Source organism: Peromyscus californicus, unplaced genomic scaffold (genome assembly GCF_007827085.1).
Source record: "Peromyscus californicus insignis strain IS unplaced genomic scaffold, ASM782708v3 Scaffold_6__1_contigs__length_162567912, whole genome shotgun sequence".
Lineage (NCBI taxonomy): Eukaryota > Metazoa > Chordata > Mammalia > Rodentia > Cricetidae > Peromyscus > Peromyscus californicus.
This window is the reverse complement of record NW_026294584.1, coordinates 47442911-47467956: the sequence shown is the minus strand read 5'-3', so window position 1 is coordinate 47467956 and position 25046 is coordinate 47442911. Positions and strand designations below refer to the sequence as shown.

The 25046-nt window shown below is 45.1% G+C and overlaps 1 protein-coding gene and 1 long non-coding RNA gene across 3 annotated transcripts; one reads left to right on the top strand and one right to left on the bottom strand.

Moving 5' to 3' along the window:
• The first annotated feature begins 370 nt into the window (after window positions 1-370).
• On the top strand, window positions 371-24924 carry LOC128098828 (uncharacterized). 2 transcript variants are annotated; one of them, XR_008214355.1, is made up of 3 exons: window positions 371-529; window positions 1188-1330; window positions 22869-24924. It is a non-coding gene; the product is annotated as an uncharacterized LOC128098828 (long non-coding RNA). The 2 variants fall into 2 exon arrangements; XR_008214356.1 differs by lacking the exon at window positions 22869-24924 and adding an exon at window positions 13410-15783.
• Window positions 3142-16620, bottom strand: LOC128098827 (aldo-keto reductase family 1 member B7). Its single transcript, XM_052720264.1, has 10 exons — window positions 15792-16620; window positions 12940-13107; window positions 10717-10833; window positions 9332-9409; window positions 7422-7544; window positions 7054-7160; window positions 6605-6686; window positions 6066-6149; window positions 5396-5478; window positions 3142-3481 (listed from the first exon to the last, which is right to left on the bottom strand). The coding sequence occupies exons 1-10, from the start codon at window positions 15855-15857 to the stop codon at window positions 3439-3441; spliced, it is 951 nt and encodes a 316-aa protein (XP_052576224.1). The 5' UTR covers window positions 15858-16620; the 3' UTR covers window positions 3142-3438.
• Window positions 24925-25046: the final 122 nt, after the last annotated feature.

Here is a 25046-nt window from a genome sequence, read left to right as displayed (position 1 = left end):
AGGGGAGACACTTTATAGTTAATTCAGGATCAACAACCTTAAGTGAGAAAAACAGATCACATGCAGGAGTGACAAATGGAATGGATTGGAGCTCTTCTTAGCAGCAAGGTGCCATCTGAAAGCCTAGGAGTGTTATAGTTCCAAGAAGTGTTACAACTCTGTTTCCTGGATGACCAGTTACCTCTGTCAGTTCTCTCAGGCCACACTAGAGCAGCTGGCTTCATCTTTATTACCAGTTGGGTTGCAGACTTGGGACCCTAGCACACTGAGCTCTGCCCAGGTGGAGGAGCTCATCGGTGACCAATCAGAAGGCGCTTTCACTCAGCCACGGGCCAATCGCAGAAGTCCTTTCTGCAAGGGGCTATTTAAAGATGTGCTCCCTTGCTTCAGCAGCTGGATGTGCTGGTGGGGGTTTGTGACTGAGACTCAGGAGGTCATCTACCGCTTTGAGATACCTACCCCTGGTCTGGGCACCAGGAAGGTGGATGCGCTGACCGGCGCGGTACCCTCGGCATGCTCGGGCTCCGAGGTGAGCGCGACTGGTGGGGTGGGGGTGGGAGCTGAAATCGGGTGGCGGCAAGGTGGTCGCCCCAGGTAGAGACATAACCACCACTACCTGGGAGAGTGGTTCTTGGATTTCAGCCCCTTGGCCGCTGGAGGTCGGCAGCGAACCCTAAAGACAGACTGAAGCCAACCTCCAGCTTCTCTCTGCAGGCTCCCATGGCACCCCAGCCTCACACGTAAGCTGTCTCCCCGAGGCACAAAGCTCCAGTAAAGTCCCCAGACAGGCGATTACTCACTTCAGAGGCACCAGATTGCTGGGAACCTGTGTACTCTCCTGTCTCCTTGTTGCCTCTAGGTTGGTGTCAGGAGCTCCACAGAGAATCTGTGTTCCCAATTGCTGGATGCCACCCACTGACTAAGTAAAGGGTCCCGCGGGTCAGGGGACACCCCTCAAAACCTCCACATAGCACAACTGAATTAAAATGAAGTAGGTCATGGCATATCAGAGTGGGATATGAAAAGAAAGATGCCACTGCGTGCAAGTAGTAATTTTAAAACTAAAGCCATCCTTTATTACCTGACAGCCGAGGAACACAGAAAAGTCAGGTATTAGGGGAACTAAGGAAAACCCACTTTAAGCCACTTGTGAGATATTTGCTGTGACTTGAGATTTTCTCTTGCAGGAGTCTCTGGATTTGGACTGAGCAATAACTATTTACACACAGAGAAGCTATGAGTTCTCCTCTTTTCATATGAGCCTTCTTTCTTGGAGAATGCATGAGGTAAAGGAGAATGTACCAGAACTGCATTCTACCACTTTGCACAGGTAGGGCGAGCTTGGCATGGTGACCTGAGGTCTTTGGATAGGGCAAAGTTGTTGACACTGGGGCTACCATGGAAACTGGTTTACTAGTCACTTTCTCATGCATGGACACGCCTATCCATGCACATCCACTGCAAATAAATGGCTTGGTGTCTTACAATCTAGGACAGACACATTTGCGCACAGCAGCACAGGAAGTGGAGCAGGAAGGAGTGAGTCTCAGCTCTGGTAGTGTCTGTTGCAAACCTGCTTATGAGCTTTGTAGTGAAACATCTACTGGTTTGCCTGTTTGCAGGGAGGCAAGGTTGTGGAAAGGATTATTTTTCTGAGATCAATCTTTGCCACTTGGAATTACCATTTTTTCGTTAATATATGAAATGAATGTGTACCATAGAAGCAGGTAGGTTTCTCCACACCAAACAATAGGAAGTGCCCATTCTGCTGTTAGTGGGACGTGAGAGCTGGCAGGCTGAGATTGTTCTGTCGGTTTCCCATGATGCTCTATTGGGTTCACTCAAGTATGGCACACCTAGTCCACAGCACTGCTGGAGTTCTGCCCTGTCCTAAAAAGCCACAGTTCTGTCTGTCTTCTTGCTTCCTTTTCTGTACTTGCGTTTTTATAAAACCATCACGGGAGCCATCCCACCCCCAATGTCTGCTGCCTGTCTTGAATATCCTGGTCACAAACAGAGGTAGGTAACTAAAGGCTATTAAGGCCACTAAAGATGGCTCAAGGTAATTTGGCTCTGGACTTTCAACATTCTGATCTTTCAACATCATGGAAATTCAAATCCTTTAATCAGTTTTGCAGAAGGTTCAGCTGAAGATGTGACTCTTTCCAGGAACTTTTGTTCATACTGGTCACCACTTAGTTCTTGGTGGCCTTCCTTCCTTCCTTCCTTCCTTCCTTCCTTCCTTCCTTCCTTCCTTCCTTCTTTCCTTCCTTCCTTCTTTCCTTCCTTCCCTCCTTTCTTTTCTCTTGTCTTTAAAGCACTCAAACCAAATGATACAAGATGTGAGCTGTGTTGGGTTTGTAAGACACCAAGGATGCCACTCTTTCTCAATGAACAGAGGCACCTTGTGGATTTCCCAGGCTCTGCTGCCAGCATCTGCAACTCGGGCACGATGGCATATTACAGACAGGGTGGGAAAACCACAAGACAAAGAATTGAGAAAGTCACAGGGGAGAGTGGAGGGAAGGAGCCAGGAGAAGGCTTGGGAGGAGGGGGGGCATCAAAAATTGCCTTGCGATCTCCCTGAAAATACCTTTCCTTGAAAGTCGATTTAGGCACCTACTACCTGGGGCCTTCATCAAGTTCTTGGCTCCCTGACACCTCAATTTCCTCTTCTGTAAAATGGGAATTGTGAGATTTTGGATGCAGTGAGTTTACTCATTAAAAAACACTTCAAACTGTGTTGGACACTTTGGTGACTGCTGGTGAGTTTTGTCAACTTGACACAACCGGAACTCACCTAGGAAGAGGGAACCTCAATCAGATGGTCTGTGGACATGTCTGTAGTGTAGGGCATTTCCTTGTTAATGGTTGATTGGTGTAGGAGGGCCCAGGCCTCACCCATGGGCAGGTAGTGCTGGGTTAATAAGAAAGCAAGCTGAATAAGCCGTGGAGCAAGCCAGTGAGCAGCACACCTTCATGGTCTGTGCTTCAGTTCCTGCCTCCCACTTCTTGCTTCTGTTTCTGCCACGACTTCCATATATAATGTGACTGTGACTGGATTATGTCAGACAAATGAGCCCTTTCCTCTATGAGGTGGTCATGGTGGTTATCACAGCAATAGACAGCACACCACAAGACTTATTATTATCACCCTTTATTTATTTTTTTTAATATTCAGTGTTACCAGAGTCCCTGGTGTTTAACAAAGATTTGGTCAGATCTTCCTGGTGGAAAGTATTGTCCTTTGCTTCTCCGAGTCACATTTCCCTGTGGCAGTCTGTTCCTGGTTGAGCATGAGGATTTAAATTCAGCATTTCATGATCGGGGCCTACATCAAGGTTGATGTTGGACACACTTGGCTAAAATAGGACTCAGGAGTGACTGTCACACAATGAAGATGGAATCCACCAGGCAGTCTCATCAAGTGAAGCAGCTTCAGTATTCTTCATGGAAGGGGTAGTCCTTTTCATTGATTGCACTGTAACAACACAGATGGAGAGGAAATAGTCCACAGAAGCAAAGATGTGATAGGAGGGAGGCATTCTCATATGGTGCATTCAGCCATCTCTGCACTCTTCAGTCTCTTCCCCAACATGACTATGGACACAGGGCATGGTGGGGAGGGCATACAACATGACCCTCCCCCTAAAGTATAAGAGGAGTATTAAGGAAAGAGAGCCTGTAAACTATTAATGACATGGTCACCAGTAGATTTTCCTAATGAGGGATTGTAAGCAAGATGACACACCGCTGAGGGTCTCAGAACTACTGTCTCAAATTCTCACAAAGTTGTGAAGGGGGAAGTACTATTGAAATTGACAGATGGTTCATTAATATTAAATAAGATATAAATATTATCAAAGAGCTTAAAGAGTATGCTATATCTAACCTGGTATTCAGTGAATGTTTGCTGTAATTAATACTGTCATCTCACTTTGTAGATAAGAAAGTGACTTGGTGACATTACCCAGACTACCCCAGCCTCATCTCTAGTGAATAAGCAGTAGAGGTTGTATTAGGACCCAGCTAGGTTCACTTCTGAGTCCACCAAATCCACTAGCTCCACAATCCTCCCAGTTGATACCCACTGGCATAATAAACACATCCCCAAACCTCGACTTTCTCCAAATGATAATTCTGGACTTGAGTTGTTCAAGCAAAAACAAAACAAAGAAATAAAAACATATTGAGCTGTTAAATGCTTTTGGCAAATTTAATTGACTATGTGTTCCCATTTATCTAGATTTTGATCTTCCTCATTTCTTCCCAGACACCATGGTCCAGGTCCAATGACTATCATCTTTCCCACGGGTTATTGTAATAGTCTCTCAAAGCACAAGTCATTGTGAATCTTTTAAGGCATGTCACATTATGCCAGCCTCTGCTCAAAATTCCCTCATGGCTTATTCCTTCTTTAGACCTAATAAGCAAAGGCCTATACAAGTCTATATCACGCCGGGCGGTGGTGGCGCACGCCTTTAATCCCAGCACTCGAGAGGCAGAGCCAGGCAGATCTCTGTGAGTTCGAGGCCAGCCTGGGCTACCAAGTGAGTTCCAGGAAAGGCGCAAAGCTACACAGAGAAACCCTGTCTCAAAAAAAAAAACCAAAAAAAAAAAAAAAAAAAAAAACAAGTCTATATCACCTGCATGATCTTAACATGAAGTTGTCTCCAACTTCCTATTTTCTTACAATGACACCCACTCATTGCACTATATTCTCAATAGCATCCTTTCTCAAGTGCTCTGAACCTGTTGCATCAAGGCATTTGCAATAGTTGCTATGACTGTCAAGAATGCTATTTCCTTAATATCCATGTTACTCATCCTTCACCCTCTTCAACTGTCACTTTATCAACAAAGCCTCCCCTAGACACTCATGCATTAAAGTATCTATCACACAGGGCTCACTACATCCTGTGCCTTTTGCCCTACTTTGTTTTTCTCTGTGGCATTTGTTACTCTCTGATGTACATAGTTAGAGTTAGCTCACCTTTCCCTCTGTAGAATATAAGATGGAAACGGGAATTTTGTAGTGTGATGTCCTGAATATCTAGACCATTTCTGGCCATAGCACATTGAAGTAAGTTACTGTGTGAATGGGGAGGGAATGAGAACTTTTGACTCCCACATAATAGTGACAACTCCTTTCTTTAAAATCCTAGCTCTGTGTGTAAGTTTCAGAAAATGAGCATCACATAACAATGTCTCTACTCCTGGTGATTCCCCTGGACTCAGACGCTCACTTTTCAGAAGAGCCTTAAAATAGTATTTGAAGACAAAGGTCATCCCCCAGCCCCTCAGGCTAACCTTTTCCTTCTGTTCCTTCCCACTAACCCTTCACAACATTAGACAAAGGCCTGCTCAGCCTCCTACTTAACTTGGTGCCACTTACGCAAACACGCCACAGGCCCTCCAGTTTTTGTTGAAGCTGAGAATGGTGGCCATCTCCTCGTCACTCAACTGGAAATCAAAGACCTAGAAAGTTCCAAACACATCCTTAGCCAGGAAAGTGTTGGTGGGACATGAGGTTCTAGGCATTTCCCCTAATATGTCCATGGCAAACACATTATTCTCTAAATTGAGAGTAAACTACAGAATTTAGTGTTCTGAGCAGGAAGAGATTTGGCTTGTAGGTGTGCTGAGTGTGCACAATGACTATGATTCCTGAAAGGTATTTTAGAAGGACAGCTTTTCAGTCCAGTACATCTGTCTACAAAACGTGGGTGAGAGGACAAAGACAGCACACAGTTGGCCAGGACAGTGATCGGCCTGTGGTCTAAGAGCTCAGTGGTTTGCACTGGTCTGCTCAGTGGTGTAAGGGACAGCTGTGATCAGTCCTGACAAGGCTTTGCTGGTACCTGCCCCAGTCCATCCACAACCCACTAGTGATCATCCAGCCCTGTTGAGGCCAGCTCTCTGGCCTAGGAGTTGATAAAGTCCTTGGAACAAGGGAAGACACGCCGGCAATGAAGGAATGGGATGAGATGCTGAAGGACAGGGACCCTCCTTCCCTCCCATCATCTGTTCCACTGAAAAATATCAGCTAATCAACCGCATCTTACCTGAAAGTTCTCACGTATGCGTGAGGGTGTCACAGACTTGGGAATCACCACCACATTCCTTTGGATATGGAACCGAATCAGAACCTGTGCATGAGGAAGAGAAGGCACGTGTCCATTTATCTACAAGAACTCCTCCTTCTGGTGAAATGGCGACTAAGTAGTTCCCTATGGTTCAACAGCAGCAATTACTATTAACAAGGCACGTCACTACTAGGGACATTCGCCAGTTCCCTCCCTATGTCCCTTGATCCAGGAAACAACCTTATGATTTTCCTAGTTAGGAATGAGGAGGACAGCCTGCGGTCGTAAGGCTGAGACCCTACACAATTGGCACCTGAACCACAAACCCGAGGGCTTGGCAGGAAGCTGATGGACAGAGGCAGTCCTTGCTTCAATGATACTGGTCGTGTTTTCCGAAACTTCCAATGGGTTACAATTCCCACTTGTCCCTCCCCAAGGGATTAAAAGCAAGCAACACAGCTCACTCCATGACTCCATGAGTGGATTGCTGGGGGAAAGGAAAAAACACTCTGCTTTACCTGAGCTGCCGTTTTCTTGTGCTTGGCAGCGATCTCCTTGATCTTGGGAATCTCCAGTACTACGGGGTCGTCTGGCTTGGCACTAGAGGAAGAAATATGGCTGGAGTGAAAAGCACCATGGCTACCTGCCAGTGAGCATCAGTTCCAAGTCCGTGCCAGGGCTGAGCATTGCAGCCTTTTCCCTCTGCTGCAAGGCGGGTGGCGTGATCTGAAAATTTTGTGTCTTTCCCCTGGGTTCATGCGTATGTCTAATGCTTAGTAATTTGAGAAGACCGCCCCAGAAATGGATGGCAGAAATGGGGTATTTTTGGGGAACCTGACATACTACCATTTTAAAAACACTTTGTCATCAATACATTTTCCCATGTGACTTGAAAATTTGTAGTATTAACCAATTATGGAATCCTAATTTTAAGAGTAATAAATGAGCTACCACTCTGAAGCCTTACTAAGGTCTGTCTGGGGAGCCCAGCGGGCTGTATGCTGTGATGCCAATGCCCTTGGAGTGACAAAACTGGATCAGTTTCTCCTGGGTGAGGTATGGATGGCACTCAATCTGCAAGAGAAAACATCCCCATCATCAGAGGTGCAGTCCTGCTTTCTGGGTGGTCAAAAGCACTTTTCCACATAAGGAAAGACAAAGACCAAACGCAACTCATGGGTAGATGTGCTACAAACTGGACCCAGAGATCTGCCTCCCACCTCCTTGAGCATCCTGAACACAGACCTCAGAGATGAGACTCAGTAGATAGTATGGAAATTGCCTCCCAGTGTGGAAGCAGTCACAGAGCAAGACCCTTCACCAAAGAGAATTTACCTGGTTGGTCACTGGCTTATGTTTCAGTCCAGGCTTGCTCAGGAGTCTTTCAATCTGCACGTGGTTGAAGTTGGAGATGCCCAGGGCTTTCACCAGCCCCTGGTCCACCAGTTCCTCCATGCCCTGTCACAATAAGGAAGACCATTTAGATGATTGTAGGAGGATACAGGGATGTTGGGTTTGCTTAGTCCTTGGATGGGAGGAATGGCTTCTGCATGGAAAGGTCAAGTGAAGCCCTAAAGGGGATTTCCATCTAGACTGTGGTGCCCGTATGGCTGGTTCCAGCCATTCTACCCTTCCCCAGCACAGCTATAACCAAGAAGAAAAAGAGAATATTTTATTTGCTGTCTGCTCTTATGCCAGAGTGACCCAAACAGAGTGACATGAGTTACCCAGGAAATGGCTTATCTGTGAAGAAAGGAATCATTTCTATGATCTCTTTTTTGGTTTTTCGTTTTGTGGTATTAGGGACTGAATCTATGACCGCTCCTGTGCTAGACAGGCCATCTACCTCTGAGCTTCATCTCTAGCTCCATGCCCTTTCCATTTTTCAGTTTTGAGATAGGATCTCTGCAAGCCTCTAACATAGCTGTGATTATAAATGTGTAGTAAGGAATGCCTTGCCGATATATGGCCCTGGCAAGGTACCCAGCCTGGACTTGGATGGCCTGGCATCTGTCCCAGAGGCCTTTTGTCCAACCTAAATTGCATCAACCTAAGGATGTGAGGTTTATTTATTATCTAAATACAATTAGCTTGTTCTGAACTTTTCCAAAGATAATTATCCAGCTGATACTGGCAGCCTTACATTGAAAATGAATATATAATTCGTTCATTCTAAGTTCCTGTTTATAATCTGCTTCAGGAATGTGAACATATACAATGTGCTTGCTGCTTGGGATTCTTACAGCCCAGTTCAAGTGTTAGGGATCCAGTCACTGAGCCATCACCGCAGTACTGGGAACCTCAGCTTATTTGGCAGTTCAGATAGCATCGGATGAGGAAGATGAGGAGGAAATCATCTGATCCCAGGGGAGACATTAGGAAGAGAGTTTAAATTGGGGCCGAAAATGAAACGGCACATGAAGAAAGGTGGTAAAATCGTGAAGAGATTCAGGGAAGGAGGAGCTAGGGCTTAGAGGCAGGGACAAGCAGGGTGTGTTCAGCTGACACATGGTGTCTCGTCTTTGCCTACAACTTGGAACACGCTGAAAGCTCTACAGAAATGCATGTCTAGGTTCCACACCTTGGCTTCTGAGGAGTTCTCTGGAACGCAACATGGGCATTAGGATGTTCTGAACTCCTCTGGAGATTTAGTGTACAGAGTTGAAAACCAAAGCATGGATGTGGACAGATTTTTCTAGGCGGGGCAGCTGGATGTTGATGAGACAAGAAAATCCAGTGGGCAGTGAGATACTGTGAATGTTCTTCTGTGTCCTGGGTCAGGTTTGGTTAGGTTGTATGATCCATCTTGCCCTCCTTACATTCATTTCTCTTTCCCTCTTTTGAATTCTGTTCCCTGAGGTTTCTATTAGATTTGTTGCAGGTCCACAGAACTGCCACACAGCTGACGTACTCAGTCCTGTTGGTTTCTATCAGAGCCTCTGACTGGCAGCAAGACATGGACCAGGGAAATGTCTCGGTTGGTAAAGGTCCTTGGTTACAAGCTTGACAGTCTCTCTCTCTATCTCTGGAACCTACATCTTAGAAGGAAAACAACCTACTTCTGTCCTCTGACTTTCACAAGTGCCTGCACATACATCACTTTAAAGTGGAGAGGGAGAACTGGAGAATAATAATCCTGAAGTTATATACAGAACATTCGAGCCTTTTCACATCAGGGCAGAGTCTCAAGGGGCCCTGACAGAAGACTTTAACTCTGAGCACCCTGGAAACAAGTTGGAACCTACCTCCCAGGCATCCAAGAATGTGGATTTACTCATGAGAAGTTTGCCATTATTGTCTGTGGGGAATAGCTCACTCGCAGCCTGTAAATAAAAACAAAAAGCTCACTGGAATCTGCATTTAGATACCTGGTCCTGTGAAGAGATGTCTCAGAACAGTGCACTAAGAAATAGGCCGGGAGGTGGTGGCGCACGCCTTTAATCCCAGCACTCGGGAGGCAGAGCCAGGCGGATCTCTGTGAGTTCGAGGCCAGCCTGGGCTACCAAGTGAGTTCCAGGAAAGGCGCAAAGCTACACAGAGAAACCCTGTCTCGAAAAACCAAAAAAAAAAAAAAAAAAAAAAAAAGAAATACCCATGCCTGCCTGCACAACATTTGGTCAAACTCTGGAGAGCTCACATAAAAACAGTAATCCTCAATCAAATTTCTGTATCAGTCCACCATAGGATGTGAGTCCTCTATTTCTGGCAATACTGGATAGGCTCCAGATACATTAGTGTATTATAGAAGCCATCATTATCATCCCGTAAATTAACCAATAGAAACTTTAATGTCAAGGTCACTAGACAAAAGTCCTATCAGAAGGGTGTGGTTATCTGGGGAAGTGGGTAGCCAGCTTCTGCCTTTGCCACCTTCGGAAGGCTTGAGTGTTGGAGACTAGGCCACTATCACCACAGCTGTTCCTGAGGGCAACAGAAGGAGAACTCACAACCCTCCAGTTCTGGGGAGCAGAGCCCCAGACACTACGGAGTTGTTCTTCGGGCTTGACTAACTAACTGCCAATCTCACCACACTTGGAGGTCACTCCCTGGGCATACTTTGATTTCTAGGGACTTATGCAAAATTATCCCAAGATGTCCTACCCAGGGCACTCCTGGGCATGGATTCAAGAGGAAGGTGACTGGTCATTTGAGCTTGTCTGAGCTGGCAGAAATTACTGTTTCTTTCCAACACAGTTGCATAAAACCAAGCATGAAGCTCACCAAATACCACCTGTTGTCTCAGCCTCCACGCTACAACTGGGTCCTTTTTTGCTCTGTGCATGATCTTCTGGGGACCAGAGAGATGGCTCAGCAAATAAGAGCACTTGTTACTCTTGCAAAGGACCTGGGTTTGGTCCCCAGCACCCATGTGGTGGTTCACAACCATCCACAACTCCAGGTCCCAGGGATCCCATGCTCTCTTCTGACCCCCACAGGCACCCAGCATGCACATGGTACACATACATACATGTAGACAAAACATGCATACGCTCATAATAAACACTCATGACAAAATTAAATTTTGAAAAAGATCTCCTGCTTCATCCCTCCCCAGAGTCACAGTCTTGGCACCATAGCCACTTTGTGGCAACTCCCAGAAAGTAGAGATGAGGCAAAGAGCAGCTCAAACCTGGAATCCCTGCGGCCAGTGCACTAGGTACAGGTCCAGATAGTCCAGTTTCAGATCCGTGAGGGTTTTCTGAAAGCATTTCTTCACCAGGCTTTTCTCAAAGAAGGTGGGCCACAGCTGCAGGTGACAAGGGGGCATTAGGACTAGGGAGAGAAAGGGCCACACTGCAGTCACCCTCCCTGCTTTGAGATTTGTAAACCCCAGGACAGGCCATGCATTTATAATAAAATTAGTTAAGTAATGCAACCCAGTAGTGAATGGGAAAAAAAGAAACTAAAAAGGAAAGGAAAGGACATGACCACTCTTAGGTATGGTGGAAGAGAAAGTTTATTGTAGATAAAAGGGGGAGCATAGGTAGAGGCAGGGACATCTGGAATAGTCCAGAATGGACATGACCAGACTGAGCTGGGCCATGGGAGGTGGTGAGGGAAAGGGGGGAATATGGTCCAGCAGCCTGGAGGCCAAAGGTACAAAAGGGGCAGGTAATCAAAATGTCTGGATTATATAGACATTATATAATGTCTCTAAGGAATGGGCAGCCCAGCCCCTGGGCTGGAGAGTTCAGGATAGAGGGTGGGGTATGCTAGTCATACCCTGTAACAGGTAGGGCCCCTTTTGATATATTAAATATAAAACACCTCAGCTGTTTGTCTGGGATTTGAAACTTATCAAGTAGGTCATCAGTTCTCATCAAGTCAAGGTCATTTCCTAAGGGTTCTTCTATGCTCTTGATATTCTGTTTGTTTCTTTGGTCATTTAACACAGTTGGCTGTTGACTAAGATTTATATTCCTGTGTTATGCCCTGCCTTGGCTCTCATTTCTCAGAGGGCATGAGTTGTTGTTTGCTCTTAAAATTCAAGCATTAGGACGCAATTAGAAGCCGTTGGCCCTTTTAGTACTTCCTTGTCCCCAGGCTGGCCAGGCCCTGTGATGAATGACAATGAGTAGATATAAGTGTGGCCACTCCAAGAGTGGATGTTTGTGTGTGTGGAAATCTACCCAGATATATAAAGGAGGCAGGGGAAAAGGTCTAGGAGACATACAAGGGCATATGATTAGCTGATAAGCTCTTGAAGCTGGCCATACCCAGAGACTTGTACCTGCCTTGAAGTCATATCCACTAATGGAGGCTTTTAAGGGCCAGCCTTCAAGACCTCCTCTCAGGGTCCAAAGGAGACACTATAGTAAGTGAGGGAAAGACTAACGGCGAAGGAATGGATCCACTCACACTGTGATCCTTCTATGCATGTCACCTTATTCTTTTGCTCTTCTCCTAATTTTCTTGGCCTAATTGTCTATAATTTTTTAGCTCTATTTCTCTGTTCTCATCTTTCTGCTTCCTCTCATCTAGCGTAATAAGTCTTCTTTCACAGGAGGCTCCAAACAATAGAAAGAGTAAAAGAGTTGCCTCTCATTGGTCAAAAGTACATTCATAGGGTAAGGGATAAGGAGCCAAGCCATTTACCATGGTAACACACATTTTCAAGGTTTTGGGAGTAAGAGAGGAAGCCATAGTGCCCAAATGAGACAAACCTTGAGACATTACAAGTCTATTGTCAGCAGACTTGGCAATCAAAGAATTGGCATGCTTTTCTTAGGGCGCTTTGTGTTAGTAATCTTGGTAGACACCTGTGACCCTGACCTGTGCATAACTGTAAAGTTTTAAACTCATGATCTATTTACAAATGCCTTTAGTCTAGTTTGAACTTGCTCTGAGGTAAAAATGAACTAAATGTGTGGAGTTTGTGTTAGACTGAGGTGAGATTGTTATTTTTGTTAGTGTGAGTAAAAGGAACAAGGTAAGCTTTAAGTGTCTACAGTCTCATGGGACAATAGATCTAGTTATGAAGCATATCCTAGTATATTTTCAACATATCAAAATTGTACAGTTAAATGAAAAGTCATCTTCCTGACCATCCACAGATATATGTGTGCCTATAAGATTGAGATGCAATCATGTGATTACATATAGACATTTCATGAAAATGTTTGTTAATGGGAAGATATCATTGTTGTAATTGCACAAGAAATCTACAAGAAACAGCCAATTCATTCAAAAGGCAATAATTTCAAAATTCTTTGTGTTTTGCTTTAATCCTCCATCAGAATTCTTGATTCTTCTGGGTTGACCTCGTAAATGACATTTGAGTTCTCACTGCATAAGCCTGTGACCTACAGTAGCTCATGATAAGGGCCTGACAATCCACTGTGGGCCATTGTACCTTGCTGACAATGAAGAGGTCCTCCCGCTTCACAACCTTCTCTTTGATCTTCTCTTGGATGGCTTCTCCCACTTCACTCTCATTCTGATAGGCATAGGCACAGTCAATGTGGCGATATCCAGCATCAATGGCGGCCTTCACAGCTTCCTTGACTTTGCCTGGTGGAGACTAAAAGAGAATAGAAAAGACAGTTAGACACTCCCAAGGCCCCCTCTTAAAGGCTCCACATAGACCAGATTCTCAAAACCATAGCCTTGCTGGGATCTTTAATCCAAGTAGACACGGGAGAGGAAAACATACATTGGGAAACTTTTCAAAGCAAAAGAAAAAAAGAATTTTTTTTTATTTCCTTCAATTTTGGGGTTATCATATAAGTGATGGGTTTCATCATGGCATCTTAATACACATGTCATTGTAATATTATCACCCATGTCCCAGTCTAGTCAATAATTAGTTGTCCTCTAATCCAGGTTGATCTTGAAGTCCCTCCAGTTTCTGAGAGTGACAGATGGCTCTCCTTGCAACTTGCCCAAGGTCAGTCTGAAAACTAGATTCTGAAGAGACCAAGAGGAATTTTCAGACTTCGGAGAGAAGGACCTCAAAATGGTCATTACAAGCTAATTTGCTCTGCCATGGTGGAGTATGAGGCTGAGCAGATTCCTCAATTTCTCTGAACCTTGACAACGAATTATAACAACAATAACAGCCCTGCCTCATGAGACCTTTGTGTTGCTTGTTTGCCACAAGAATGTGAAGTTTTTAGCACATCACCTGCACTTAGTAAGGCTCGGTGGATGCAATATGTGCTCAATGTTTCAGAAAAGGAACAATAGGAAACTATAATAACTGATTTTTCCCCCGACCAATAAGAAAATCGAAGAGAAAAGAACATTTGAAACGTCACCTTGTGATCTAACCTAGCCAAGCCAGACATTAGTGTAAGAAAAGTAGCACTCAGCACTTATCTCTCTGCAGAGTATAGGGCTACATGCCTGTGATCCCACTATGAGAGGCACAGAGGCAGCAGGGTCCTGACCCTGAGGCCAGCCTGGGGCACATTACCATTTCACTCCAAACAAAAGAACATCTGCTGGAGGTGGAAGCCCATGTTTGTAATGTTAGTATTTGGGAGGTAGAGGGTAGGAGAATCATGAGTTCAAGGCCAGTCTCAGCCACATAATGAGCAATAGGCCAACCTGGGATACCTAACACACTCTCAAACAATAAAAATAACATTTTATCTCTCACAAAATCTAAACATTCTCAAAGTTTCAAACTTTGAGAAGCACATTAAGCAGAGATCAACAGTTACACCATCATGTGAACAAGGAATTGCCAGAAACTCAAAAGCTCTGGGGTTGGGCCCAAGGCCCCGCCCTCCTGCATGCCCACTGATGAGCAGAGTCCTTACAGCAGCACCATCTTGTAGGTGGAAGTTTCTGTCTGCTCCCAAACAACCACACAGGAAGGTATTATTAATAATAAGTTTTAATAATTAACTTGGCTGATAGCTTAGGCTTGTCTCCAGGCAGCTCTTACAACTTAAATTAACCCATTTCTATTCTTCCTCCCAGCATTCTCTCTGCCCCCAAATTCCTGCCTAGCCATCTACCGATGAGCTTTTTATTAACAGTGAGAGCAACACATCTTCACAGTGTACAGAAATATTGTTCCACAGCACCATCTCCTTACCTTGAAAACAACTCCTTTACGATATTTACATCTGCTTTTGAAATTCTGAAAGTTGAACTACTGTGAATTTATCCAGAGTGAGTAGATTCCCTGGAGATTTATGGTTATTTGTTACCTTAATGGAATGTGAAATTTCTAATTTGGTTGCAAGTCTCACTGTTCTAGGAAGATTTCAATCCAGCACCAATTACAAAGAGGGATCCTACCCTCTGTGCAAAGAAGAAAGAGAAACTGAGGAGGAAGACTGAGATGAGTCTCTGAGACAGGAGAGAAGGGTTCCCAAACAGCTCATGATCCAGGGATGAAGGTTTACACCTGTAATCCCAGTGTTCATGAAGCTGAGGCAGGAGGGTTACTCCAAGTTCCCTCGAGGCCAGTCAGAGTGAGACCCTGTCTCAAAAAGTCAAACTGCAAATTGAAAACGGGTCTGTAAACAAGCTGGCTATTGTCATGTTACCACTGAGCAGACAGGCAGAGTTAGAAGATGGAACAATGCCAGACTTGTCCCAAGAGAGGCTGGGAAATCTGCTTCACTGAGCACTGGGATGGGCCATGGAGCAACTTGCCAGGAGATTAACACACCCAGGGCGGACCTGACCTGACTCCAGCCCAGGTTCTGTAGTGCTCATGCTGCTCAGAGTTCACTGTGTCAGGGAACCACACGGAGTCTCGGTAAAGGAAACCACACGGAGTCTCCGTAAAGGAAACCACATGGAGTCTCGGTAAAGGGCAGGGGTTCAGTAGCCTGGGCTGGGCTCTGATACTCTGTCTCTCCCCCAGACTCCCAGGCAACTGGGATGCTGGCATAGAGCCTTACATCATGAGCAGGAGAGGGAGAAGGGTCATTCAGAACTCTCTCCTCTCTCTCAGTCACTCAGCCAGTAGCAAACCAACAGAGAGTCTGAGAACGAGAAGCGTCTAAGAAAACAATGGCTCTGAAAACAGTCTTCTCCCCAAAGTACAGTACAAAAAGCAGGGAAGCTAGCCTCATTTCAGAGAAAGGCTCGTCTTGGAACTTTGCAACCCAAAGAAGTCCCAAATGAAAGGACACTGGGGGCCAGCTCTGGGCTTCCTTCACTGTAAAGCGGATGCTGGGCAATGAGGGAAAATGCCGAGGTCCCCCCTCAAGAGAAGCAGATGGCCCAAGACTGCACACTCACCTTCCAGGTGCCCAGGCCCACAATGGGCATCTTGGCTTTGGTACTGAGCTCCACGAAGGTGGCCATGGTTGCTGCAGAGATTTTTCTGAGAGAGCAAATGAATGCCTGCTTCCTCTATAAGGAGGCTGGAGGAGTTTTTATGTCCTGGATAAGGAGGCGGGCTCTTACTGCATTGGCAAGCAGCCACAGTCAAGGGGTGGGGCACACAAACAGGATACTCATTCAGAGATCGTTGTAGGACTGATTAGCATGAACAAAGATTAAACTTTGTACATTGCAAAGTCTCCCTGGTGCAGCATGCATGATTTACTGTGGAGTGCAGCTCAGAGGTTTGTGAACCTAAACAACATGGGTGAAAGGTCCTCCAGGATGAATTGGCAAGTTTATTAGGAAAGAGACACTGCCATAGGAGTGGATCTAACTCTAGTGAACTGAGTGGGTGTTCAAGCCATTTGAGGCAAGGAAAAATGTCAAGGCAAACTGAGATATCTTAAAGTAACTATTTTGAAACAACTGTCATGGGCCACTGAAGGATGTCTGTTCTAGAGTAAACTGACAGATGACATTGTGGAAAGATTTTTTAATGTAAGGTCATGGTAGCCTTTGTGCCAGGCTCTGGTTCTGCAAATACCAGTAATTTAATTTGTATTCATGCAATTCTGCCAGATTGTTGAGCAAAAATTTCTGTAAGCGAAAATTGAGAATCAATCTACCTCAAGATCCAGCTATACCACTCCTGGGCATATACCTTGTGGTATACTCCATCCTACCACAAAGACACTTGCTCAATTATGTTCACTGCAGCTTTATTCATAATAGCCAGAAACTGGAAACAATCTAGATGTCCCTCAACTGAAGAATGGATCAAAAAAATATGGTACATTTATACAAGGGACTATTACTCACCTATTAAAAATAACGACATCATGAAATTTTCAGGAAATGGATGGAACTAGAAAAAAATTATTCTGAGTGAAGTAACTCAGACCCAGAAAGACAAACATGGTATATACTCACTTATAAGTGGACTTAGCTGCTAAGTAAAGGGTAATCATGCTACAATCCACAGACCCAGAGAGGCTAAGTAATAAGGAGGACTCAAGGGTAGACACATGGATCTTCCTGGGAAGGGGAAATAGAATAGGTTTTGTGGGTGTACTGGGGGTGAGGGGGATGAGAACATGAGGGAGTTGGGGTGGGAGGCAATGGAAGGAGAAAGTACTGGGAGAGATGACTGGAATTGGGGGGCATGCGGAAACCTAGTGCAACAGAAACCCCCTGAAATATTTGAGAGTGACCCTAGTGAAGACTCCTAGTAATGGGGGACACGGGGCCTCAACTGGCCATCTTCTACAACCAGGCAAGTCTTCCAGCAGTGAAACTGGGACACCAACACAGCCACAAAACCTATAATCTGTCCTGCCTCCAAGATGGGCTGGGGTAATGGTGGTACAGAACTTGTGGGAGTGGCCAACCAATGACTGGTCCAACTTGAGTCCCACACCAGGAGAGGGAGCCCATGTCTGACACTGCTTGGATGGCCAGAAACCAGAGGCTGGACAGCTCGGAGACCAAGGATAGAATGAAACACAACTGGGGAAAAAGTCTATGAAATGATAAGTAATGATATTCTGCTCTATTCATAGGTCAGTGTTGTTTTAAAAAAATGATAAGCGGCGCTGGTTACCGTGCAGAAAGGTCATGAGGCATGAGCCACGACAAAACCCGGTATGAGAGCTTTATTAGGAGGAGGGGAGGAACAAAAGAACCAGGCCTGGGGAAGAAGCACATGTAGAGAGAAAGAGGGAGAGGGAGAGATAGTGGGGGAAAAGAGCAGAGGAGAGAGAGGAGGAGTCTGTGTCCAGCTTTTTAAGGATTCCTGTGCACATGCGCAGGCAGGCTTGCAAGGTATGCTACACATGCGCTGATTGTGTGACCGCTGCGTGCATCTGCACAATCCTGTAGCACACAGATGACGTAAGACACAAGACACCCTCCAACCCCCCTGCACGTACTCTGACTGCTCAAGGTTCAACCAGTTGTTTACTGTCTGGGACCCCTCACCAACTTATAGCTACGTGCATAGGTCAATGTGAACGTGCTAAGCCAGCCAGCCTCCATGGTAGCTCAAGGACAGAGCCTGGGAAAGTAGAACAGGCAGACTTTAGAATCAAATTTGGTGGGTGGCCAAATCCAGCAGAAACAAATGATCCACACATACCTTAAGAGAGTCAGATTAGTAGCATGGTTCAGAGTGTCCAAGTTCCTTGGGAGGGAACTCAGTTATGCCACTCCTGGTTTTCAATGCCATATGAATGAAGAAAGGAAGAAAGGAAGAAAGAAAGAAAGAAAGAAAGAAAGAAAGAAAGAAAGAAAGAAAGAAAGAAAGAAAGAAAGAAAGAAAAAGGAAAGGACAGGACTGCTTCTAGGTATAGTGAAAGAGAAAGTCTATTATAGATAAAAGGGAGAGCACAGCCAGAGGGAGAGACATCTGGGAGAGTCCAGATTAGACATGACCCTGAAAGGAGAGGGGGGGGGAGGAGATTGTTATGCCCAGATCGTGAGGACCCCCAAAAGACCACCACAGAGACCGAATCCCATATGTAAAAGCAAAGAGCCTTTATTTTCAAGCTCTGAGCTTGGTCTCTGTCTGACTATGCAGAGGTGAGAGCAGAGAGCCCTGAGCTCAGATGGGGCAGAGTTTTTTATCATAGCAGAGGATGGGGTGAGGGGATTTCCAGGGTTCAGGACCCTGATTGGCTGACATTTGTCTAGGGGTATCTGTAAAACAGAAAATAGGTGTGTGCTAGACTCAAGGACATCTGGCCACCTTATGTAATGGTTGGAATGTTTGGGATGTCAGGTGTAGGCTCTCCCTGGGTGGTATCAGCTTCTGGCTTTTCCTAGGTCTTGGTGTTGCCTACCAGTAAGTCTGTCACAGAAGCTGTGTCTGGGCCTCTAAGCCTGCCATGGCAGCTGTGTGGTCAAGCTGTTCTGGGGCCCCTCTACAGGGAGAGAGGAAAGGTGACAGACCAAAAGTCCAGGAGGGTAAAGGGTAGATGAAAAGAAGACAAGATAACCAAAATGGTTGGGTCATATAGAGAAGGGCAGCGGGGGAGTGGGGGAGGTAAGGGGGAGGGGGGTTAGGGAGCAGCCTAACTCCTGGGCTAGAGAGTGCGGGGTATGTCACCCATACCCTGTAACAGGTAGGGACTGAGGGATGCTGGGAGAACCTGGTAGTCTGGTCTGCTTTGATATGTTAAATAGACACCTTAGCCATTTGTTCCAGGGTTTGAGACTTAATAGTACTAATAATCAAACTCAGGGATTTGTGCATACTCCTCAAGCACCCTACCATTTTAGATAATCCCTATTACTGCCCCTCCCCCCTTTATGAGAAATGTGGAAGACAGTCCTCTAACTCACTGTGTAGCCAAGGTTGGCCTTTATCCACTCATCCTCCTGCCTCCAGCCCCTGAATGCTGGGATTCCTAGCATGGGTTATGCTTGATTTTATTTCTTTTTTAAATTATTGCTTGAGAATTTTATACATGCACATGATTTGTTTGGATCAAGTCTACTCCGCATTCCCAGCCCTCCAATGCCTTCCCTACCCATCCCCACCACTACTCCTTCCTAATTTTATGAGTTCTTTAAAAAACAAACAAACCAACCCCAAACCACGGATACCACTGAGTGCTGCCGGTATGTTTGCGGATGTAGGGCCATGGACTGGAGCATGGGAAGCTCTGAGAGGTAGTATCCATGAAGAAAACAGACTTTCCTTCTTCAAACAGCTATCAATTGCCAATAGCTCCTCAGCCAGGAGTAGGACTTTGTGACTACTGTAAGAGCCAAAGTTACATTTTAAGTTTTAATTACAATGCCTAAGAGATCCATCAAACAAAAATGTCTCTGATCTGCAAGCCCCTTGCCCAAGGACAGATAGTTCCTGACATGCTGGAGGCTATTGTTTGTGGGAGATAACAAGCCACATGTTTTTCATTCCCCTAAACAAGTTTGTTTGACCTATCTACACTGGATGCCTTGATCACTTACCGATGGGAGGTTCACAGGCTGGAGGTACATCAGGGTGTATGCTTGCCCCTGATTGGACCTGATGGTAAAGGCAATGAATTATGGGTTTTCCTTCTTAAGTTGCTACAAACTGTGATTTGAGCCATTTCCCTGGAACCTGGATATGAACCTGATCAGAGTTCATCCACCTGGCCAGTATTTAATTAAAGCTTGCTTTAAATTTGGCTTTAAACTGTGATAGTAGTCTATTTCTCGGTCAGTGGGATTAACATTCCCTGTGCTGAGGTTTTTTGTTTGTTTGTTTGTTTGTTTTTTCTGGTTTGATCTTGTGCATGTCTAATTCATGCAGGCACAGTCACTGGGAGTTGACATGTGTTAATGCCCTGTCATGCCCAGAAAATGCTTTTCCTATAATCATTGACTTCCTTCTGGCTCTTATAGTTTTTATGCCCCACTCCTTGACAATCTCTGAGCCTTAAAAGAGGGGTGTGATACAGAAGCCCCACCTGGAAATGAGCATTCTGCATTGTGGTGATGTATTGTGTCCCCCAATAAAAATTTATCTGAGGATCAGAAGAAAAAGCCAGCCACTATAAATAAACACAGGAGTCAGGCAATGGTAGCACAAACCCCTAATCCTATCATTCAGGAGGCAGGGATCTATCCAGGTCTCTGTGAGTTCAAAGTCACACTGGGGAACAGAGCCAAGCAAGCGTATGTGGTGACACACGCCTTTAATCCCAGCACTAACCATAGAGGTCTGGAGGTCTGTACAGACAGACAGAAAGTGACAGAGCTGGGCAGGAAGAGCAAGTGATGTAGCTGGGCTGAGAGAGCAAATGAGTGAGTAGAACAGAAAGGAATATAGGTGTGGGTAGACAGGAAGTAAGTCTCTTTGGAGACTGAGGTGTTGGTGAGGTGAGGTTAGCTTGTGGCTTTTCTTATTTCCCTGATCTCTCAGGTAAATTTTACTGGGGGACACCGTATATTGGGAGACACAATACATCACCACACTGCATTTTCATTCTCTGCACATTGGCCAGTTTTGAATCTGTGTTAACCACCATCTACTGCATACGGAAGCATCTCTGATGAGGACTGATAGATGTACTAAGCTATGGGTATAATGACAAGACTTTAGGAGTTGGCTTCTGACTGTATTTCTTCCTCATAACTATTTCTTTCTCAATATGTCCCAACCACTGAAAACAAAAAGCATTTCCAGAAAGGCATCCACACCTTATTACTGTAAACTTTGAATCCCCCTCTGCTTTTCAGTGACTTGATGACTCATGGCTATTTTCTCCGTGTTACTCTTCCACTGTCTGCATGTACCACAGTTTGCTTGTTCACTTATCTCTGGAAAGGCAAAGCAGTTTCCTCTGTAGTTGTGACCTTTGAATAATATACTTTCTCTGCTGGTTCACCATGAGTCGGCAAATTCCGCAGAGTAGCATGTCAGAAAGCCAGACTCCCTCAGTGTAAACAGGAACTAAGCTTTCTGGGTGGAAGAAAAAGAGAGGGCCGCTTCTGCCTGTTGGGTGTTGCCTGTGAGAGATGAGATCCAGAGGAGAAAGGAACAGCAGATCTTGATTTTAAGGACTGCCAAGTTTTGATTCAGTTTAGTGACTGACAAATCCTGACCTGACTGAAGTCAGCTACAACACGAAGGTTGGACAAGAAGAGATGTGGGATGCGTTAGCTTTAGAGGCTGGAAATGGCTTGGATGGAATGAAGCCTGGTCGACAGGGGCTGTTATGCAGGATGTGCTTCCTGGTCCAACCCAGGAGTGTGGGGTGGATAGGTCTCATTGAAAAGGTTGGATGTGACACGGGAGGGTCCTGAGGTTTGGGAGATTGGGAGGAGTATTGTTATGCCCAGATTGGGACCTGTGAATAATGAGAATGACCCTGGCTATAACAGCAGTGGTCTAGGCTCTGTCCTAGACCAATCCTGGCCTAAGCCTAGAGCTCCTTTGGAGTGAAGACCGAAGGCCAGACTAGAATGGTGTATGGATGTGGGACCCAGGCTAAATCTGCTGGTTGTGGGAAAGGCTAGACGGTGAAGGAGGCTGTGGTAGTCTGGATAGCAAGTGGGGTGGTAAATGCAGGGAAGAACACATGGGGCCTACTTGGGACTGTGTGCATTTGTTGTATTTCTTGTAGTCCTAAATTAATCATTGTTTTTGGAAAGTTAGAATGAACAGCTAAAATATCTGCTTTGGAAGGACTGAAAAGCTGTTTCTAACATCCAGTGAAGTGTTTTATAAGTTATCTGCCATGCCAACACAATTCCCCGTTAGGTAGCTTGCTGTGCATTATAGTGAAATGGGGCAAGGGATGACAATTCAGAAACTTGTGAATGCATCTTCCCTCTACACCACAATTCTTTTTTGTTTGTTCTCTCTTTCTTTTATTTATTTTTAAAATATGGATCTTGCTGTGTGTTCCAATCTGGCCTGGAAATTGCTATGTTCTTGGCATGGCAACTAAAGATCCTCCAAACTCAGTCTTTTTCATAAATGCTGGGATTATTAGTATGTGCCACCCCTCCATTCAATGTTACACTCAATGCCAAATCTGGTAGTCCCCAAATGAGAGCCACTGAGACTGCTAAGTGGTAGTATTGTTCTGCCTTATCATTTGCTCAGTATGATCTATAGGATTAGAAATGATATTAAAAGAAATCCTGGCATGTCCAGATTGCTACCAACAACACGGGGCTGTTCAATGGCTCCCTGGAAAGGAAAGGTGCAGATTATTATTATTATTATTATTATTATTATTATTTATTATTTTGGTTTTTTGAGACAGGGTTTCTCTGTGTAGTTTTGGTGCCTGTCCTGGATCTCGCTCTGTAGACCAGGTTGGCCTCGAACTCACAGACATCTGCCTGCCTCTGACTCCCAAGTGCTGGGATTAAAAGCGTGTGCCACCACCGCCCGGCTGATTGAATTATTAAATTAAAGAAAGATAAAATTGTTGAGAGATAGAGTGAACAAGTGGGTGTGGCATCTAACAGGACTTTCATGCCTTGCAGAGGCTTGGAGCAAGAGAACAGCTTCAATTCAGATAACTCTTGGGACACAATTGCTGGGAGCATCTTTTCAAGAATTCAGAAGTGAGCTGCATCATGTTCAAACTGATAAGCTCATCAAGGACTTTGCTTAGAAAGCTACTCATGGGCATGCTTCCCCATTCAATGCAGAGAGCACTGATCGATGGTGTTCTGGGTAAGCACTGTGTGGCCTGGCCCATGATTAATGAGAATGACCCTGGCTATAACAGCACAAGGTTACCTTTTGCTTTTGCCAAAAATCAAAAGGCATTCTTTTATGCATGATAGCTAAACCTATGATGCCATGTACTTAGGAGGCTGATGCAGCAGATTAAAAAGCCAAGGTCATCATTGGCTGCTATGGAGTGCAAGGCCAGCCTGAGTTATAGTCCCTTACTCAAAAGATTGAAGTTCAAGGACACACTGGGGTGCAGAGAAAGTCAGCTGTAGGCCAAGCATGGCTGTGTAGTGAAAACTTGTCTCAAAAATTTAAAAATCATTTTGGAAAAGTTGCAGAAGCTCAGCCTTGAAGGACTTGCCTGGCAAGGGAATGCTGTATAACAGTTTCCTCCTCCAAGACTACACATTCCATCCTTCAAGGAAACCCCTTAAGCAAGAAGGTTTAAACAAACAAACAAACAAAAAACAGCAACTCAAAATAGCTTCCGGTAGTCCCTGAAACTGATTAGATTCACTAGACCCTTCCCCACCAGAGTAAGCAATTGGAACAGTTGCCAAGAAGACTCCCAGAGAAGCCATGGTACAAAGAAGTCTTCAGACCAGAACAGCTTCCTAGAAGAAGCAGAAGCCAGCTGAGCTGCCTGGAGGAGGTTTAGACCAGCTGAGGCACCAGAAAGGACACTCTCCAACCTATTGGGCTGCCTGCAGACTGGGCAGTGTGCTCCAGGTTCCCAGCTTTGTGAGCTGTCACCCATTCTGAGATGAGCTTTGGTGATGCAGCTGTCTCTGTCTTTGAGTTATTTCTGCTCCTGTAAGTAACTCCTCACCCAAAACTCTTGTAAGTAACCCCAATAAAACTCATTGCTTCGCCTAATTGGTCTTTGGTGGTATCCATACTTTGGTCTTTCGTGAGTTCCCTAAATGGGGTTGAGTAGATGTGTGTGTTGCATTTCTGTGGGAGCCCGTTCTCGGGTTCCTCATGGCTTTACCCAGCAGGTCCACATAGAGGATGATTAGGACCACGGGCCTGAGTGCAGGTGTCTGGGATGGTCTGCACTTGGCTGTGCTGGGGGAGGAGGTCTTTGCTCCACCCCTTAGCATCTCTATAAAAACCCTGGGGCAGAGACAGTCGGGGCCCGTTGGAATAGGTTCCAGGCCCTCTCGAGGCTATCCTTTATTTTCTATCTGTTTATCTCCGCAATATTCTCCGCAATAAATCCTTCTATCTAATATTTCCTGCTGCTCGCACTCAAGAAAACTCTGGGGAACTGTGGGGGTGGTTGGGTAAACGCCCCACACATCTCCCCAGGAAAAGTTTTGTCACACTACAGGAAAGGACCTAACTTTCACCCCTAGAACTGAAAAGAAGTTACCTCTTTCTGAGTCCCATCTGTCAGTATATTATATGTTTAAAAAGAAAAGAAGAAAAAAAGCTGTGTCAGACATCAATGGTGAGGTGAAGGTACAAACAGGATCCTGATATAGGACATTAGTTATTATAACCTGGAGGGTCAATGCTGCTGAATCAGAAGACCATTACATGTAAGATTTTCTCATAAAACAAAGCTCAGTCAGAGTGGCATTAGTCTGCATTTTTACAAAACTCTTAATGTATGATTTTTCTTAATTTAATAAATTTACCTAAGTCCACATGTGGGGATATGTTCACATGAATGCAAGTGCCTGAAGGAACCAGAGCTGGAGTTACAGGTGATTGTGAGCTGCCTGGTATGGGTGCTAGGAACTGAACTTCAGTCCTTTGGAAGAGCACTATGTATTAACTTCTGAATATATGGTTCAATTAAAGACTGCTGGAAGCTGGATCCCCTACCTCCATTTATTCTTAATTTTTTTGAGAATTTCACCCAAGTACTGTATTTATATCCTTCTTACCCCTCCTTTCTCCCCTCTCCAACTCCTCCCATCCCCCATTTCCTCTCAAATTCATGATCTCTTTTTTCTTTAATTATTTTTGATACA

What these genes read in the sequence shown, in the direction of transcription:
- LOC128098827 (XM_052720264.1), bottom strand. Translation starts at nt 15,857, where the DNA reads ATGGCCACCTTCGTGGAGCTCAGTACCAAAGCCAAGATGCCCATTGTG. An exon ending in CATTCTTGGATGCCTGGGAG is followed by an intron (nt 7,545 to 9,331) that starts GTAGGTTCCAAC and finishes TTATTGTGACAG; the next exon opens with GGCATGGAGGAACTGGTGGA. An exon ending in GGCTCCCCAGACAGACCTTA is followed by an intron (nt 6,687 to 7,053) that starts GTAAGGCTTCAG and finishes TTCTTCCTCTAG; the next exon opens with TGCCAAGCCAGACGACCCCG.